The 20825-nt window shown below is 40.5% G+C and overlaps 1 protein-coding gene across 2 annotated transcripts in view; it reads left to right on the forward strand.

Moving 5' to 3' along the window:
* The window catches only part of SLC45A4 (solute carrier family 45 member 4), a 39790-nt gene that overhangs the window by 10631 nt on the left and 8334 nt on the right, over positions 1-20825 (forward strand). The window contains exons 2-6 of one of the 2 annotated variants that reach the window (XM_009808365.2): positions 15856-16044; positions 19025-19204; positions 19314-19525; positions 19580-20389; positions 20488-20587. In XM_009808365.2, the coding sequence (XP_009806667.2) occupies positions 15856-16044; positions 19025-19204; positions 19314-19525; positions 19580-20389; positions 20488-20587 (1491 nt within the window). Of the gene's footprint in view, positions 1-15855; positions 16045-19024; positions 19205-19313; positions 20390-20487; positions 20588-20825 lie in introns of both variants that reach the window. The other variant, XM_059836157.1, reaches the window with a different exon arrangement.

Genomic DNA, 20825 nt, shown 5'->3' on the forward strand with positions numbered 1-20825 from the left:
GACTGTTTAAAAACATTAATTTCCTCCTTTTATCAGTTGTGCTGCTCTGTAAACAATGGTCTTTCAATAATTCAGTCTGTCAGAATCGAGGCCCCCCAGGATAATTTGCAAATTCCAAAAATATCCTTCTGGCTTTAAATGAGCTCTTGATCTGGAGGTGTTTAATACCTCTTAGAAATATTGTATCAGGACACTTCTGGAAATTAAAGCATTTCTTTGGAGACTGGAGATCAAGTTCACACACTTCAGAGTTCATGTAGGTGGTAGGAAAGTTCATATTAAATTACATATTCTAAAATTAGTATTAAACTTTGGCACTCTAGGAGGAATCTTCACGAATCTAAGCACAACAAAATGCCTCAGGTATTCGGATAAATGATTGTTTACCAGGGTAGATTAGCTGTAGTGGATGCTGGTGCAGCATTGAATGTATTTTCCTTGCCTGATTTGGAAAATCAGGCGTAGTGTCTCACCAAGCCAGACATTTTCTGGCAAGGCAGAGTCATTACAGGCATACCTGCTGTCTTACGTGGACATCAGGTGACTTAAAAATTATTGTTTATTGTACTCTGATGCAAATTAGACAATTTATGTAGCGATGGGATGCCACTGCAGCCTCAGAAACATCTGTTTTTTGTTCCAAGCTACAGCAGAAATGAAGAACAGACTCACTGTGCTCTGCTCCTTTTTTCTCCCCTTGAGTCATTAGTCCATAAAACTTTACAAAAATAGGTTTCTGCTTGCTAGACTTCGGTGTCGGTTTATCACCTCTGTAGTGGCTCTGCACTGTATCTACCTTTTTTAGAAAAAACACTTATTCAAAGGGTTTGGTTTTTTCCACTAGGGCATATATTCCTAATATTAATGCCTTTGCAACATAAATTGAATGATGCTTACTTTATACCAACTTTAAATGAGAGCAGAAGGAGACTTTGTCATCTGTCTGAAAGGAAAATTGAGTTCAACATTGAGTTTCTTTTCTTGGTTCAACAAATAATAGTATGCAAGAAACACAGTTTACAAACCTGGCTAGCATCTCGGAGGTCATCGCTAGTGACCTGCGATGAGCAGCAGTGTCGACACCCCTTCCCTAGTGATTTGCTGGGTCCCCCCAGATACAGGCACGCTGTATAACGGTGGAGAAGCTGAAGAAGTGCATGGGTGAGCTTTCAGGATATTTGGGGACAGAAGGAGAAAATAAGATTAAAAAGCTGAGGGTGGCTCTTTCTCTGTAATTTAATGAAGGAGCAGTCTTAACAAGTGCTCCCTCCTTCTCTGAGGTGGTCAGTCATGGGTCATAAATCTTGTGCCAGGGACTCCATCGGTTTGGGTAGCAGTCAGCGTGTGTGAGAGGTAATGGAGATAAATGAAGGGGAAGGTTATTTTTCCGCACAATGGATTCCTAGCCCATTGACATGGCAAATGTGTTTAACATTTCAAATGTTTTTAAGCTGTAACCTGCAGGGGAGGGGTTTGGTACAACTTTCACTCTGTCAGACATGAAAGAATTGCCAAATTCAATCTTTAAAATTATTTAGGTTTCAGTCTTGGAATTTATTTAGGTTTCCTTTGTTGGATGACTGAATAATGCTGTGTTGCTGACTATACCTGTAACTCACATATATATAACTCGTTCCATAAGTTCAAATGACAAGAAAAAGGTTGCAAGCAGAGTGATGTAAAGTAAAACTGCTTTTCACAATATGATAAAAATACTTGTCTGTTTGTTTCGAAAAGAGTTCTGTTCCACTTTGTCCCCATTAGGGCCTAATTCTCGTAATTTGCATGTTTGGAAAGGAAATATTTGCTGTTTTATTTGCTGGTGTGCTCCGCTTGTTTAACTTCAGATTTTATTGGTAAATTTATCCTTCCATGCATAGCCTCACTGATTGTGAAACATAACACGTGCAAGTAAAGATTGAATATAAAAGAGTCTGCGGTAAGAAGTCTTTTTCATCTTGTGTGATTACGTTTTCTTTCAAACTATCAATTCCAGTTATTTGGTGCAAAGTGAGTCCATGGATCTCACTATCCTTCATGTAGAAATGCAAGTAATATAATTTTTAAACAGCTCAGCAAGGGTGGGGGAGCCACTCCTCCGGGACGCAGTAAGCGTGTTATTTGGAGTGCTGGCTGAGACTTGGGGGTTAAGTGCTGCTCTAGTTACCAAAATTTCCCATATGTGCAACTTTGTAGCATGACCCTGTAAGCTCAAAATACTAAGATTGAGATTTTTATATAGCTAGAGTTTAGAAGACTTCAATATGAAAGCAGCTCTGCTTTTAAATCTCTCCGGTACGCGTGTAGAACGTGTTTCATGTAAGTTAATGTTCAAGCCAAAACATACAAGTTTATAGAAGGCGACGGGTAGGAAAGTTTGAGGCAGGCTACATAAACACCAACACTGTCTTTTTAATCAGCCCCCATTAATATCATCTGAGAGGATGGTTTTCTATAATGCTTTGCCCACAAGGCAGGCAGTTGGTGGCAGGAATATCTATAGAGGAAGACCACTCCTCTTTTTTGGGGGGAGAGACCCTCAGCTGATTAAAATTCTCTGTGTGCTAGTCCTGTTACCAGCATTTGTATGTCTAGAGATTGTTAAAACAACTGGTGAACTGCAGGTTTTTTCCTGGAGCAATGGTCTCCATGGAAAACCATGCCTGCAAACTACAACCTGCAGTTCATTTGTTGAAGCAAATAGGGAAAAGCACTAATAGGATTTATGTTTCGCTTGATATAGCCACATGCGGAATTAACCTCAATAAAGGCAACTGCGTAGAGGAGTGCAGTTCCTCTTTAGGAGCTTAGTATGGGTTATTTTCAAAATTCCTCTGTTTTTTAAAGTATACAATGAATAATGAGTTAGAAGAATCAGTGCGTTTATTTACGTATAATTCAGTAACACTTTTAAAAATAGCAAATAATTTAAAAGTGAATTCAGTGTTATTGTTCTTTGCTGACTTTTAGCTGGTAGGGCTTCCCAGTAGCACAGTTGTGACCAAAATGATCGCAGGCAGAGTGTTTATTCCTATCATAAACAAACCTATGGTCCCAAAGACTTTAGAAAGGCCAGACGGTTGATTTTGCAGTGTTAGTAACAATTAACAATACACTTTTTGTAAGCCTGTTGTGGGAATGGTGGCTTTTGGATAGGCTTTGTGTATTGAAAAGAAGGGGAGTAAAGCACTTTGAGACTGCATGACATCAATGGCCTAAGGAGTGTAGGTAGGATCAATTCAGCTTTTCTCCCCTCTCAATCGTTTGGGTATTTCTAGCTGGGAAAATGGCTTTTAGGATATGAAGTTCATACGAGGTACCTATAATGTTTATTAGCCATTATATTTGTTTCGCTTTAGGTCAGCTAGGACAATTATAGAAGGAGCTTCCTGCAGCAGTTACTGACCCTTTAAAGGACTATGCAAATGTGATCTGGGCCGAAATTTAAAGATCAACTGGTCAGTAATCCCTGTGAAGATGAAGGTTGTCAGATGGTATCTGCAGGGGTACACAAGCCAAAAAACCCCTTCTGGAGTCACTCTTTTCACGTGGCTTCCAACACTGTAGTCAAGCCTAAAAATTGAGGGAGAAGAGGCTCATTTTTATCAATGTGCAAAGATGAGCTCCTTGCATTTTACTCTGCTGTACACTTACTGTATTTTCTAATAAATGCAACTCGAGGCTGGAAATAAACTGTTTTCTTTGCTGCTTGCAATTCAAGTGCACGAATGTTGTGCTGACCATACTCTGCCTGGCTGCCTGCTCGACAAAAAATACTTCTTTGGCTACCTTTAAGTCTGTGTGCCTTCCTTTTTCAAGTTCTGTTCCTGGATACACTGACCAGATGCCATGCTGGGCTTAGTTATATGCCAGTCACTTGTTTGGCAGCATGAACCGTGTCCTTTATGGTTTTTCTAGGGTTTGGGGGTTGGTGGGGTAGAACGGACACATTGGGAGTAAACTTCTGCTGCAGTGAATGGGAGTTTAATATCTAGGCGATGCCTTCTAGCACAGCGTTTGCTAGAATGGTATTTTAAAAGTCTTAACCTTGAGCGAGTCTCATAAAATTTGGGATGTCCTAGCTATGCTCTTCATCTTGCCCTTGCTTAGTTATGTTAATCGTGCTTCTACCTCCCCTTGAGGTCTGGTTAGAGCAGTGCGGAAGGGTAACCAAAGCTTCCCGTAGACACAAAATCTTTGCACCCTAGAGCAGCACAGGACCACAGCACATGAGCAAGGGCTCAGGCTGCACCCACGGCTGCCTTGTGGTGCTGCTGGGCAGCCTCCTCTCAGCTGTGAGCAGCCCCATATTGAACAGGTCTCCGTTAAGGAAGTCTGATTTTAATTGAAAAGCTGTTCTTAACCAGAACAGAAAAGTTGTTTGTTAACCAGATTTTTTTTTAGGGGGTGGGAGAGGGTCAGTTCAGTCTGGGTTGAACACAGATTTCAGAGTTAACAGTTCAGGTTTGGCTCTACTTGGAGGAAAAAGTAGGTGTTAACACCAGTTTTTGGTTAGGATTTGGTTCAGCTGTGTAAGTAGCCAGTTATATTCCAGGGTATTAATGTGTTAATCACTGCAACAAAAGCTCCACTGTTGATTAACAGAACAGGCTGGCAAGTTGGTGCTGAAAGATTTTCTATTGTATATGTAAGAGTCTCTTGAGTTTGGGAATTTTAAAGTGCGTTTGAGCCAAAGTGCCTTTGTTTATAAATTTGCCTATATTCTAGAAGTGGTGACGAAAAACCCTATTGAGCTTTGGATAAACTGGGATGCTGCATATCTTCAGGCAACACATGTCACTGTAATTGATGTCTAATCTTGCAGGGAGACAGAGCGGTGAAGTGCTGCAGTGTTACGTAATGCGCACGGAGTCGAAGTGGGGCATCATGTACAGCTGATGCATTTTAATTACCTCCCGTAAAGGCGAGGGAAGGATTAGTGCGGCAAAACAATTTATTGATTGCTGCATTCATATACGTGTCTGCATACATTTAGACACTTGTGAGTGATGGGAAATGCATGCTAGCATAGTTGCGTGTGACCTTTGAGTCCTTCTGTATCTGCGAGTTGCTTAACTGGCCAGCAACAGGAGACAGTGTTTGCAGCCTGGGAATAAATACACTGTGACATTGTGAGGTTAGCCTTGGGTGTTTATACTGATATGTATGTATAGTTGAATACAACCTGCGCTTTTCTGGGACCGTGAAGAAAGTTCTCAGCTTTTTATTTGATGTAAACATCTTTATTATAGCCCTAAAACTGCTCTTTGATGGAGGTTAAAAGGATTTTTTTTTTTTTTTTTTATTACTGCTGGTTCAGCACACTGGAAGTTGCATCAGATTTAATCTATATTCAATTTCAGCTCGTTAAGCACTGTGATGCAAATTTCTTATTAGTGTCAAAGTGATATATTTCTAAATATTGGTTAATAAGCCAGAGAGGAAGAAATGTTAAAAACAAGTTTCCCAAGAGCCAAAAAGGATGGCACAGATAATCTAGAAAACTCCAGTGAATCAGTTTCAGCAGTCTGTAGGAGCTCTTGGCAATGTTGCATTTCCTTGCCCTCTCTGGAGCTTAATTACCTGCTGCAGCGTGGAGAAAGCTTGTTTGGCACTTTCAATGTTTGAGTATAAAAGGTTCGACTTCTGGCTTAAGTAAACCTGGCGCTTTTCGCTGTTCTGAATGTACCTTGGCAAAAATAAATACCGTCGTTTTGGTAAGGATGTCATTCTGCGCAACCCATAGGAATTGCTAAGCATTTTTACTGTAATAAAAAAATCTACAACAGAAATTGATTCTTTGGTCTTTCCCTGAGCAGGGCATGTCGCATGTGTTCCCTTTGATTCCTTCTCTTCAGCAGCAGCAGAGGTAGCTAATATTGGCATATATGTCTATTAGCAATTGCTTGATATTTTGGAAAAGGAAGTAGAAAACTGGATTATTATAAGGGCAGTAAGGTAGAAATAATCTTCTACCTGAATTACTACAGGTTACTCCTGGGGAAGTAGGTTAGTAGGAGGGTTAGAAACTTTAAAATAAATAATTAAAGCTTTAAAAGCTTTACTTGACAGCATTTGTGATCACACTAAAGGGAAAACCGTATTTGCCTGCCTGCAGATCAGTGCATGTGTTCTTTCTCCGATACCTCAGCTGTTCTCAGGCTTTTGCTTCCCATCGCCCTCTTCCACACGTACCTTTGGCTCACTTCTCTTAACATATGCTTCTCTTTCCTGACACAGCACCATAAAACTGGGTTATAAACTAGAAATTGTCAGGGAAGCCACATAAACCTTTCTACAACTTTGGCAGAATGGCAGTGTAGCAGCAGAGCTTAATGAAACACTGATGACTCCCACAGTTGCCAAATATGAGAAGGGGAGGACATTTGTAGGAGGTTGAGAAGCAATAATTGAGCCGAGACAGAAAATGGGAAAACTGGATGATGAAATCCTTTAAGAGGCCTGTCACTTATTTCCTTAATTCCATTTTTCAGAAGCGTTATTAACCCAACACGGTTGCCGCGGGCATGCTTGGGTAATTTGAAAAGCGATTGCTGTACCGAAAGGCAGAATAGCTTTGCCAGAAGGGGATCTTACTCTTCTACAGCTTAAAAACGCCTCCGGGACTCTCTACGTGAAACACCGCAATAATATTTCTGTTGGAGCTGTTGGAGAACAGGAACATTGTTTTATTACCAGTTTAGTAGTTGTTCTTTCAAAATGGGTGGCTCTAGTCTAGTTGTAGGCTTGGTGTGTAATAGTCGTAATAGTTACCAAATTTTTGGAATTTGTTTCTGCTTTAAAAGTGTGACTTGTTTGCATCCAACTACTGAGGAAATTTAAAATTTGAAATACAAGTTTTAAGGAAATGTTGGACAGTTTTTCCAGCATCCCTAACCTAATTTCATCCTTTTAATATTCCTATTAATTATTTGTTCATATATCTCAAATCTAGATCCAGCTTTCGTCTATAATCTTGTCCTTAAGACAGGGAGTCACTAAAGCAGAAATTTAGGTGCATTTTAAAGGCATGAATCTACTGTAAAAGTTTTGGATGTCACAGCGATGCAGGTAGTGGATCCTTGTCCTGGAAGAGGAAGACAGACAGTGCTCCAGCCGTCTCCCCTGCAAAGTGTCTCTTTGGTCCTGTGAATTTTTCCCCAGTGCATTCAGGGTGGGCTGCAGCTGACTTTTGCTGGTAGCTTGGGAAGGAATTTTCTGTATGTTGCCTTTGGGTATCAGTCCTTTGAAGTACCGTGCTTTTTCTGTCCTTGTAATATCCCTGTTAATTATTTGTTCTCTTGATTATCACTCCCTTCAGTGCTAATAACCCCATCCAAATGGAGGAATCATGCTTTATCCCTCCACTCTCATGTCCCACAACTGATTCCTCGTTTGCACCGAGGAGGCAGCCCTATCCTCACTTCACATTATCCGGAGCAATAACAGACCAGCTGAGTGAGGCCAAGAGCCCAGCACTCCCAGCCGTTGTGCAGACATCCCTGCTGACAAGAGCTAAAAAGGAGGGGGAAGGAGAGGATAGTCTTCTTGCAACTGGGTGATGGTTTGTGTTCCAGAAAAGTATGTTCAGATTGCACGTACTTCTGCCTATAAGATGTATATAATGTGCTGACAGCTTGTGAATGTTGCAGGCTAAGCAGAAGAGCTCTTATTTGACAGGCAGAAGAAGAATTTCAGGATGTGAATTTTACCAGTGGGAAGATTTAAGCTACAGTTTTGATATTGCTCCTATTTTATGTGGTGTTTATTGCAATAGGTCATTTCTGAGACTCTGAGCGAATAAAGATGCCTGACAACTTGATAGGCTATCATTTTTATGTAGAAAGCCAGCAGCAATTAAAAACCTCATGATAGTACTAATTTTGTTCTGAGTTTTTCCACCTGCGTGCTTGCAACCAAAATGATCATGCATACTGGTCAGGATAATTTTCCACCAGTATTGTTGTGCAATTTGCAGCTTGTTAAGAGTGGCTTCTGAACAAGCACTTGGCTTGAGCAAGTGTCATCTTATCATACAGGCTGGGCAGGAATAATTTTGATGAAGAGCAAAATTTTCACATAAAAATGAAGTTCAGTACAGGGCATCATTTCTTCTCACACCAGCAGCCATAAGACATTGTAGCATTAGGGGTGCAAATTAGAGGCTTTCTAGTCTCATGTGATATCAGACTGATTTCAAGTAGTACTTAAAATTATTTCCTTCTTAAAAGCTTGTACTCCCACATTTGGAAGCTGCTCAAATCATGGTAATGTGCACCAGGAGAAATTACTGTGCTTTTTTGTATCCCTTCCCTGTTGGTCAGAGTTCCTATTTCGATCCAGAAGTTAGAAGGTGGTTTCTCATGGGTGCAATAAACTCATCGTACAAGTGCTGACTGTACTGCAGCAGTGCTCAGACCATCAGTCAAGCCAATTCCACTGCATTGGTTCAACATATTGGCTCAGGTATGGTTTTTTTGGCAGCTCAGAGTCCCACGCAAGCTCTAAGCATTCGAAGCCCTAAAATCTGAGGGGAGATAGCAAGAAGCCAAATAATTTGTGGTTGAAGTTTCATGGTGATACAGTGGTCAAAATAGGCATGCAGCTTGTTTGCAGTTTCTCTGGGGGACCCAAATGTGTGGCAACTCTGTGTTTTTATTTTAAGTATAAGGGAGCGGATATCGGCGTGCATTGATGAAATGATTGAAACTGCATTCTGAAATTCCTGTTCCTCATATAGACACTCCAAAGCTAAAATGCTTGAGTTTGTGGTGGCTTCTACGATTCTCTTGTAACAAGATGAAGAGCAGATACTGGGGTTCTAACTTTTTCACAGCTTTTTGACAAGCATTGGTTTTGCTTGCTACTCTCTTAAAAAATGTAGTCTAAACAAAGCAGATTGTATAAGCAGTGCATTTTAAACAGATCAATGTAAAATATTTTTAGCAGCACGCAGTATTTTATACAGGGATGAAATTGCAGAATACAAAGTATTTGCAGGGCATGACAGCTTCTTATGTTAGTTCAGAAATTTGTCTGGTGTTTACTTTAAGAGTATAAACAAGTCTCTAGGTGATGATTTCTGACAAATGAAAATAGGAGCTTAGCATCCTATTCCCATATCAGATCTTATTGTTAAGCTTATAAAGAACTATTTTTCCCCCAATAGAACTTATCAAAAAGAGGTTTTGAATAGAAACTGCTGCATGTGACTTAATCTTTCTTCCATGTAACTCGTGACCTCACGCAGCCCTTAGACTGATGGTGACACAGTGAGCATTTCCTGTGAACCGTGAGCAGTGCTGGTCCCACTATTGTTGGGCACTTTTTTTGTCTGGGAAAAAACAAACCCTTATTTACTAGAAGCCAGTGTCCTGTTTGTTTGTAGCTGGCTGGGAAATGCCATATTACAAGGGTCTCAGTGGCAGTCGTCGCTGCTAACAGAAGCTGTTGTTGTGTTTTGCTCTTTTTCTCACTGATTTGTATGAGACTTCTGAGTCTGCTTTGTGACCTGCTCCAGATTCAGTTCACGGCACAAATACTAACCTTGTTTATCCAGTATGTTTTTTTCCTTCTCAGTGTTTCCTCAGATTAGCTGTCAGTAAAAGGCTAAATAATAATCCTCCAGTTATTATTCCTCCCCCAAGAGGCCACCAGGTTACTTCTCCAAGTTGGTGGATGGTGGTTTGCTGTTAGAGCTGCTACCTGGCAAGGCAAGCACGGCGGTGGAAAATTACAGACAAAATAAAGGAACAGCATTAAACTGGTAATGGGATGCAGCTGCTTTGGCCTTCGAGTCCGCCTCTGGTAAAGCATTTGCTGTGTGATTCTTCTCTTGGCCATACAAAATCAGTCTCAGCCCAGTTATAGCCTGCTCCAGGTGGGTGTAGCAGCTCTCAGTGGTTGGGATGTTTTACATTTGGCTGTAAGAAGTTGTGGTGAGGCAGTCATATGGATGACAAGCTTGCTGTGCAGTACTGCCTTGAAATCGAGTCAAAGCCGGCATCTGTACATCTGTTCTGCACATCAGAGCCTGGATGCTGCAGGGCTGCTGGCCGGGCACATCACCATAGCCAGGTTTATTTAAAATACGTGCTGCATCTGAGTCCTTGCCACTAGATGGGGGTATCGGGAGGAACGTCTTGGTGTCAAAATATTCCCTTTATCTCTTCATTTCTGCTCATTGTCGTCTTGTTCTGACTTGGATGACTTCTTAACTGTCTTCCCATTTTAAAATATGGTCAAGTTGTGTAGGTATAGCAGCGTATGTATACAAAGAAAGGAACCATTAGGCTGTGTAATTATCTTCCTTGACTGCCTGGTGCCCTTCGCAGACATAATTACTATAAAATTTTATTATTGGAGCTCATTCTTGTTGTGAGGCAACAAACATTTGGAAGACTTGTATTTTATATACACACACACACACGCGTGCGTATACACACCATCTCTTAAGTATTTCAATTTTCTGTCATCTTATTTATTTTGCTTCTACTGCCAATCATGCACGCCAACCTAAATGTGCATATCATATATGCAGACATTCAAGATACTAAAACCAGAACAGCCTCTTTTAAGGGAAAAAAGTATTTTGGGGTTGGAGTTCTCCTCGTCTGTCTGGAACTTTCTCATTTATATGAAAATGTCTAGTGCTAAAGCAAAACCTAATGTTGAAATTATGAAGGTCCTGTAGACTCTGCCAGTATGAAGAATGAATTCTAAGAATATCATCTACAAGGTATGTTTTAAAGTCTTGCTTCATGGAACGGTGGAGGTAGTGCTCAGTAGTCTTGCTTCATGGGACAGGTAGTGCTCAGTGCCTCGGAAAGCTCTTTTCTGGAAGACCCATGGTAGAACATGGCTGTGAGCTTGACAAAAGTCTCACTTGCCAGCAACAGTACTGAATGCAGACATCAGAAGTGACCACTGAATCTATACAGGGAGAGAAGGCTCTTCTAGGCACCAGAACTGTCATCCCACAGAGTTTTGTTTCGCTGGGTAGACTACAGCTTATAAATAATACATCTCAACTTTAAGATATAGAAAGCAAATGCAAAAGGAAGCTTTGGGTAACTACCTTTACTACCCGTTGCTAAAATGACAGAGGTTTGCCTGCCGGTACATTGTTCAGGTGAGGAGTCTGCTGTCTGTCAGACAGGTTCAGGAGGGAATTCTCCCACCAGCAAATTAATTTTTCCTGTGCTGTTTGATTTTAGCTTGCACGTGCACCAGCCCCCCACCAGGAATCTTCTCTAACCCCACTCAGTAGTTTTCCACTTGAGTAACCAACTAAATTCTAAAGTGATGATATCACTGTTTACATACTTATGATAAAGAAAAGTCATACACTTCACTTAATAAATTCTGAATTCTGCATAACTGTATATACAACACATATGATGATTTTATAAACTGCTAGCTTACAATTGGAATGCAATTTATAAGAGCCCTGCCACTTAGGTTACAGAAGTAGTCCTATAGCATGACTTCTCCAGCAAGAGAAAAAGCAGGTGTGCTCATGTTGATGATTCCTACCATTATACAGTTTCACTTGAAAGTTATCCCTTTCCTGTTTACTTGGAGGAACACTGAAAGGTTTGTAGAAATTCTTCCATTTTTCTTGGCATGGGGCTATTAATTCTTGTATAGATTTTTATCGTGGCCTCTTTTTCTAAAGATAGATATTTTGGCTGCTAAAGAGTAGTTCAATATGAAAAAAAAAATCAAAGTGGTTTGTCTAAAGAAAGATCTCCAAACATAATGTTCTTGGGTTTTTAAGTGTCCTCTTTACCCTTCCATAAAAGCTACATCCCTAGCTCTGTTCTGAAATCATTGAGATTCATGTCTTCTGCAAAGTAAGCCATTTTCAATGTAAATATTTGGATTTAGGCTTTTATTTATAATACTTAGATGTTAGGAAGATCCCCCTTTTCAATCAGTGAAAATAAAGCCTTCTCAAGAAAGCATTTCAGTCTCTCTCCTCTTACTCGTACATGGAAAGATAAGACTCCCTAATTGTAGGCATGTAACAGAGGTTGGGTAAAAACCCTTTTTTCCTTTCTTTTACTGACCTATAAAATCAAACCGGAATGGAGGCCTTAATCTGATTTTGAGTTATTACATGCAAAGTTGACCTTGAAAGTACTGAAGTCAAAGTAATGCTGGCAGTAAAAATCACTGTGTTTTTTAATAATCTTAGGACCTTTTTATGACAGTTGGTTAACTGTGGCTATAAAGCATAAAAAAATACCTATCTTTCCAATTTAGAAATGTGCCGTTTTTGCAGTTGAAGGAAAAATATTTGTAAACAGGTTTTAATTCTCTGCAGAAGTCATCATTTCGAATGGATTAAGAGTTCCCAGAAGTTTTTTTGTTAAAATTTGTATACACCACAGAGAAGTCCTGTTGTACACTGGAGACAGACAAAGTGGTGGCCAGAAGGACAGAGGGACGGTGAGCTGTGCAAGCCCCTGGTGTCCCTGGATATACACTCCTATTGCTTGTCCCTGCTGCGCTAGCGTTTCCTCGTTGTTTCTGCTCATAGTCTCCATTAAAACAAGTTGGTTATGTCAGTGGATGTTGGAATATTAAAAGAGAGTCTCTTAATTGTATCCATTTTACTTATATCTATCTATTTATGGTTCTTTATTCATATAAAACAGGATGATGCTTGTAATCCTAGTAACACAGCTCTTGCTAGCCTTCATCCCCTGTGTTTATTTAAAGCAACTGTATGATTTATTGCAAAACCTTCCCTAGTGTGCCAAGTGTTTACTGATGGATGAGCTTGATTGAGATGTCCCAGCTCAAATAATTCACAAGTCATAACATAATTTAAAAAAGAAACTTCTATTCTCAACATACAGCCCCCTTGCAGTGATATGACATCAAATTGTTTCAGATGTTGGTGATCGCTACAATAAAGATCAGTGACGTTGTTTAAGCTATAGCTTTTAACTTTGTTTAAAACAGACTCGCTGCAGTGAGTTGGCATCACACAATAGCAACCTCTGATGCATAACTGCTGCTCAACAGGATGGCTCTGTGGAAGCAAAATGGGATGAGTATTTATACATTGCCATTTCTTTCGTGTCCTGCAGAAAAATCATTTACCCTAAATGAATCATAACCTTCCTACCATTTAGTTTTGCTTGCCTTGAACTAAGCGTTTCCTCTTTCCCATCATTAATTTTTTTTTTAAGCAGACTCCCCCCATCTATATGCCAGCTCAGGGGTTGATAAGCGTTAGCATTCTGGAGCAGGTGAGGTCCCTATTAAACACGCAATGCCGGAACCTGTTTGCTTGGGAAGGCTGTTGAACTTGGTGAAGTTAAAAAGGATGTTAAAACCACAGGGAGATGGAGGTTTTCTCTGCACTTTCATTTGGATTACTGGCTTGCTGACTTGCACCTATGATTAGGATAGCGCTCATTAAGAGAATCTGGATGGTGCAACTGCAGGTTGGGATCTGGGGGAACGGTGGTTTACTGAAAAAGAGCTTTAAATGTAATATCCCCCCCAATCCTAGTGTTGCCTACTAAGTATGTCTCAGCTAAAACTTCTGTGTCAGCTAAGACATCACCAAACAGTTGGAAAAGCTAAACAAGAGGTAGTGGTTTGAACCATGATGTGAACAAGGTGCCATCTGGACACATGCAGCCCCTTCCTAGAGATCTAAAACCTGCTGCAAAAGGAGTCAATAGTTGTAAGGTAAGTGCTGATGTGGAGAATTGGCCTCGGGTATAGGCCTGTAGCAAGGAAAGATGGCTAAACCATGATGCTTTCCCCATTCCCTGTGGGCAGAGTGCTCATGGGTATGTTTGGGCCAAAAGGGCAGGTCTGTGGGTTCAGAATCACAGAGTCATTAAGGTTGGAAAAGGCCTGTAAGATCATCAAGTCCAACCATCAACCCAACACCACCATGCCCACTAAACCATGTCCCAAAGTGCCACGTCCACACATTCCTTGAACACCTCCAGGGAGGGTGACTCCACCACCACCCTGGGCAGCTTATTCCAGTGTTTCACCACTCTCTCAGTAAAGAAATTTTTCCTAATATCCAGCCTGAACCTCCCCTGGCGCAACTTGAGGCCATTTCCTCTTATTCTGTCGCTAGTCACTTGGGAGAAGAGACCAACAGCCACCTCTCTGCAACCCCCTTTCAGGTAGTTGTAGAGAGCGATAAGGTCTCCCCTCAGCCTCCTCTTCTCCAGACTGAACAACCCCAGTTGAAGCAAGTGTCTTCCAATAACTGTGGTGATCAAGGCAGATGTTGCCGTTAGCTTGTTTGTTAGCCAAAGTTGAGTCAAATCACATAGAACTTGGCCTCAGACCTGGATTTTGAATCCTGATGATTAAATCGGTTATTTACGGCAAAAAATAGCTTATTTTCATATAATATAATCTCTGCATCACCGCAGAGTGCACAACAGTCTTGGGAAAATCTGATTTATCTCTTTGAAGAAGGCAGCTTTGTTAGTCAAGATTTGATGGTACTTTAAAGAGCAGGAGATTAGACTTCCAAATTTGCAACATAGGCTATTTTGGGCAGGGATTGGTATAATCCTGCTTGGTAATGGATGCTTCAGCGTGCTGAATGGGGAGCACAAGCTACAGGTTGGTCTCGCCAGCAAAAGTTGAATACTACTCACGCTCATGATACGTGGTTTTGAATAATAAAGGGTTTACCTTCCTAGGGTAAAGACACTGAGTTTTTCAGTCTTGGCATCAGTTGGACTGCAAGAAATTGATTGGTTTGTTTTTAATGCTTTGCTAAAAAACATGTCAAAGTGGCTACCTGACCTGTGCTGATAAACTGCTGATAAGATGTGCTCGGAGAGGGAGACAGATCTCCAAGGACCAGAGTGTAGCTGCTTTTCTGGGCCAGCCTGCCATCTGCAGGCCATTGCTCTCCATGCTGGAGAGGCGTAAAGCAGGGCTTTGGGTTTCTTTCCTTCTCCAGAAATTATTATTTGTAACAAGGTTTTTTTCCCAGGTAAATATTACATAATAAATCCCATTTGTTTCCATCCGATCCTATGAATAGTCACCTCATTTCTGGAAAAAAAGCAAGGATGATAGAGATAAGCAAGCCTCCTTAGATTTCTCTAGAGGTTAATGAATAATTGCTTTTTCTTTTATTGTCTATTGTTCAATTTTGTAAGTAAACGTTTTTGTGTTTAGAAACAGGACATTTCATATGACAGTCAAATTCTGCCCATCATTCTTAGTCCATTAAATCTTTAATAACTCTTTAGGGTGGTGGTCTTAGATGAACAGTATGACTATTGTGTTGATCTCATGTTTAATGTCAAAAGTTCTGCTGAGAAGGGGCTATGTGTATATGACGAGGTAGATTTCCAAACATCCCAAAGATCTTTGTTTTTATAGTCCACGAATGCATAGAGGATGCAACAAAGCTATTGGGCTTATATACACTGGCTGCTACTTCTACTTGGTGGCCATCTCCACCAACCCCTGTCAAAAAAAATTGGGCACACTCAGCAAAATTCAGCAAAAGTGTGATTTTTTTGGACAGTAACTAATCTAGACTAGTGATTCTATTGTTAGATATATCTTTTTTTTTCCTAACTTTTATTTCAGTAGCTTAAATATACCTACTGTTATGTTCTTCTGGCCCAGGTATTTGAAAGATCTACGATCTGTGCTTTCCTTAGCTGTTTTTTTAACCATTGATAAGAAATCTTCACTGAGTTGTTCATTTGGGAGGGAATTTACTGTAGGTAAATTACTGATCAATTTACAGTTTTCAAAAGTATAACAAAATTTCATGTATCAAGTGAAATGTTTGGTGTGTACCACATAACCTTTAAATCATTTTTGTCTTTGATTTAGGTCTTCCTGAACAATACTACAGCCTCACTTGGTTCCTTAGCCCTATCCTGGGATTGATCTTCACTCCGCTTATAGGTTCAGCTAGTGACCGCTGCACACTGAGCTGGGGCCGCCGGCGGCCTTTTATTCTTGCTCTCTGCATTGGTGTCCTCTTTGGAGTTGCACTTTTCCTTAATGGCTCTGTTATAGGTAAATAATGAGGAAATTACGTGCGTATATCTCCTGCTGTAAGATTTTTATGTAGGAAGTAAAGATAATGATATGCAGTTGATTTAACTTATGTTTAGTGTTAAAATTGTTAGAAATCTCTGCAATACTGCATTTGAGCTATCCATCTTGCATGTTTTTATTCTTATTCAAAAGTTACGGTGCTGTGCTAAGTATTGTGCAATCATAGCTGTAACTGGTAATACAGTGTTATTAATACAATGGTTGCCAGCATAATGTTTGCAGTCACTGAGACGAATTTGGTCAATCCTTGACATGGGAAAATTGTAGCAACCTGTTCACAGGGAAATGTTTCCTGTTGTGATCCGTTTTCCCTTTAATGCATATCTGGCAACACATCCTGTTTCCAGCATTATTTCAAAAATTATCTTTTCACTTTTTCTTGTGCTTTTCTTAGACCTAGTATTGAAAAAGTCCAGAACACAGTTAATATTTGTTTATCAAAAACTATGTGGGAAAATAATTTTTCCTGAGCCCCCATCAAAGCTGGTAAAAATAGTTTCCCTTGAACATAGTTTACTACCGAACTTAATCTACAATCTCCAATCTACGATCTCTTTGTAAATTTAGTGTAGGAGAGGTGACAGCAAGTACATTTGGGGAAATGTTTACGTCCTGGTTGGACTGATGCAAATGAAAGGAACTTAGCACCTAATAATATCCTCTTGGTTCTCTTTTTTTTTGGTTAGAAGCAGCTCTATTGTGAAAAAGTTTTACTGATTGAGGGAAACAAGTGGAACATTACCTTGGCTCAGCACATTAGCTTTTTAAAGCCAAATTGGGATGCCATATGATGGTTTTCAATTTTCTGCACACTGCAGTGGACAAACTGTTCTGATGAATGACATTTAGCTTATGCTTTTTTAATTTACCCAAGCAACAAATATTAATTATTTGAATTGCTATCATATGGTATCAATTGTACTTTGTTATTGTGTCTCCAAGACTTATTCCTCCTCCTCCAGATGTATGCAAGATGTTAAACTGCAGCCCTCCTACAAGATTTTAATTGATAGGAAGCTCTTCCTTCCTTCCACACAGTAGTTTAGGTCGGTAGCCATTGATACTGGCAAGCAAACCTCATATGCAGTGTATAGGCTTATTTTCAAGTATCTCGCCTTCTAATAAATCAGCACAAAATATCGTCTTTGATTTTTTTCTTTACAGTCGGTTGCATAGCTTTCTAGAAAATCTGTGTTTTCCAGGTACTCCAGTGGTACTTTTGTACAATGAAACTTCTTTAAAACACAGAGGTTGTTGCAATGCACTGCAAAAGTGAGCTGTATGCTTTACGCATCTGTTCCTGGGACATGGTTGCAGTAGATTTTGAATGAAAACTCTCTTCTGAAAAGCACTTTAAACACTGCTGAGCCTTGAGCGAACTGCACTGAAGTGAGAGCTGTTCCATGGTCTTCTCTAGACCTGTTCCATACTAGAAGATAGAGATTTGCCACTAACATTCAATTTACATCAGCATAAGACAGCACTTGATCTACTATTTAGAGCAGATGCACAATATGATAAAGCAATATTAGTCTCTCTTCAGTTGAAGTTTTTGAGATGGTGGCTTGTGTCACTTTTCAGAGAGAAAAGGCATTGTTTACCAGTCTCTCGCAAAAGGGGGTATCTAGCGGTTTGCAGGAAAAAACCTCATTCGTAACCAGATTTTCTTCTAGATGGACCCTGTATGTTTTCATTGTCTGTCTTCCTCCCATTTTACGTTCACACTTTCCTATCCTTAGTCTCCAGTTACTTGCAATCCTAATTTCAATTTGGGGCTACAGGAGATGCTGCAAAAACTGAGGTGGTCATTGTATCCTACCTTTTTTCATAAGCTGGCCTCTGGCAATAGGAGTCATAGGGAGGGGAACAGGCTAAAAAAGAGGTTCGCTAATCCTGATAGTGATACAACCATGTCCCAGGAGAACAGCTGTGTATAGATCTTATTCAACCCTTGTTTTCTCCACTGTATGCACTGTTCAGGTTTCCAACAAATCTAAAGCACTGACACCGTTGGTGTTTTCTGCTGTAAGATTCAGCCGAGCATCGAACTTCCTTAGCATTCAGAGGACTTGGTATAAATGAGGATTGAATATGCTGGAATCATAGCACTTGAGATTTAGATGATTTTTGGTGGCTTAGCCAGTTCATCTCTTTCCACATTCATTTTCATCAGTTACGCTAATGGTTTTATCAGTCTCATGCATGTGTAACTTCTAAATCTCTCTGATTCAAGTAATTCATGCTTTTGTCAGTGGTTCGTTTCATGAAAAATTCTCCAGCTATATGCGAAAGCTGCCTTTCTACTCTGTAGACAAAAAGCATTTAATCCCATGCTATCAACAGAAGCTGACTGATGCTTTTTGCAATGCAAAATACCTTCATGTTGCTTCATCCTTAAAAGTTTTGCTTATAAAAGTCATCTAGAAAATACAAATGTTTAAGAAAAGCAAGGAGAGAGATGAAGGGGTTAAACGTCACTTTATCCTGGTGTACTGCAACCATTGCATGTTAGGCACCGTTTCAGGAACGCTGTCAGCAGTGCAGTTACCTGTGTTTGTAACTGACACATGAAGTATGTAATTTTGCTTTTGGATGCTCTCCTCTCTCACCATGGCTGTCTTTTATAAAAAAAGCCTTCAGCATTTGAAGGAAAATACACGCGAGAAACATGAAATAATATCCAATGTTCTCAAAGGTTTAAGAGATACTTTAAAAATAACATTTTGAAAAATAAATGTCAGTCTTACAAATGTAAAAACGTAATCTTTGTCCCAACCACCTATGAAGCTCTGCCAGAGTTGAAATTGGCATTTTATTCTGTAAAGGAATGTTTCCAGTAAGCATGTTGACCACCTTTCTCTTAAGGAGCTTAACCTTGCTCTTAGTAGTTTTCCCTTTTTGACTGACATGCTCAGATTCCTCTTCCATTTTTCCTCAGGTCTGGCTATTGGCGATGTCCCGGACAAGCAGCCCATTGGTATAGTTCTCACGGTGCTTGGTGTTGTGGTGTTGGACTTTTGCGCTGATGCAACAGAAGGGCCAATTCGGGCCTACTTGTTGGATGTGGTGGACAGTGAAGAGCAAGACATGGCCCTTAATATCCATGCGTTTTCAGCTGGTATGGAGTTAGTCAATATGTTTTTGGCAGCTGTCAAGTCTTTCTGATGACCAATTTGTGACTGAATTGATTTTTCCTGAACATACTTCTCGTTTTTTCTCTTCCACAGGTCTTGGAGGAGCAATTGGTTACATGTTAGGAGGGCTGGACTGGACACAGACCTTCTTGGGTAGTATTTTTAAGTCTCAAGAGCAAGTCCTTTTCTTCTTTGCAGCCATTATTTTCTCTGTCTCCGTTGCTCTCCACCTCTTTAGCATTGAAGAAGAGCAATATAACCCTCAGCAGGACAGGATTGATGACGAAGGAGACACACTTTCCAGTGTCAAATTCAGTGGTAGTCTCCCCCCTCTGAATCGACTGAATGTAATTAGTGAGGAAGAGCCGTATGGAGCCTCTATGTTCCATGACGAGGTTCAGTCAGAGCATGATCTCAATATGGAGTTCCTTGAGGTGAACATTGTAAGAAGTAAGAGTGACTCAGTTCTGCATATGCCCGATGCTACATTGGAAATTGAATCGGAGCTGCTTTTTCTGCATGACATCGAACCCTCCATTTTTCAGGATGCTTCATACCCAAACACTCCCCACAACACAAGCCAAGAGATTATGAAGTCCAAACTCAACCACCTGTCTGCTTTCCTCAGGGACAATGAGAAAGAGGAGGAAATGTTGCTTGATAATCGCTTAAATGAAGATAAAGTCCCAAACGTGAATGGCTCCCTACCAAAAGAGTTCCTCAATGGACACGCTAGAATAGGCATGAAGCAATCTAGTACTTCAAACTCCATGCGAAGGCGGAGGCATATGTTCTACCGTCAGCCATCTTACACCTTCTCGTACTATGGCAAAATAGGCTCTCACCGCTATCGCTTTCGTCGGGCCAATGCCATAGTCTTGATAAAGTCCTCACGCAGCATGAATGATATCTACGACATGCAGAAGCGGCAGCGACAGAGGTACAGACACAGGAATCAGAGTGGCACGACAAATTCAAGTGGAGACACAGAGAGTGAAGAGGGGGAAACAGAAACCACTGTCAGACTTTTGTGGTTGTCAATGCTAAAGATGCCAAAGGAGCTGCTGAGACTGTGCGTCTGTCACCTCTTAACTTGGTTTTCGATCATTGCTGAAGCTGTGTTCTATACAGATTTCATGGGCCAGGTCATATTTCAGGGCGATCCAAAGGTAAGAGAACAGTTACCGTTGGCCAACCTGCTTACAGTTACTCATTCCTGAGATGTGCTCATTACAAGAAAACGGCTTTGTGTTTGTGTTTGTTGCAGGCCCCTTCTAACTCAACTGAGTTACATGCCTATAACGCTGGAGTTCAGATGGGATGCTGGGGACTGGTGATTTATGCTGCTACTGCTGCCGTTTGTTCAGGTAAGAGACTCTGCACAATCAGACAGTGGAATGCACCTCATATATGTATTTGCAAGGTAAAAATAGTTTTGCTTCAGTTAGCATCCGCCTCCTTGTTTGGGGTGAAGGATACTTTGGAAAAGCATTTCACATGGTCATAAGGGGAGGGGCTTCTTTAAGAATCAAGGTTAAAAAATTCCTCCAAATGTAGAGGTGGAAATATGAACAGATCAGTTAAGTGGCATAAAGAGCAAAGTGA

Source organism: Gavia stellata, chromosome 3 (assembly GCF_030936135.1).
Source record: "Gavia stellata isolate bGavSte3 chromosome 3, bGavSte3.hap2, whole genome shotgun sequence".
In the NCBI taxonomy this organism is placed as follows: Eukaryota; Metazoa; Chordata; class Aves; order Gaviiformes; family Gaviidae; genus Gavia; species Gavia stellata.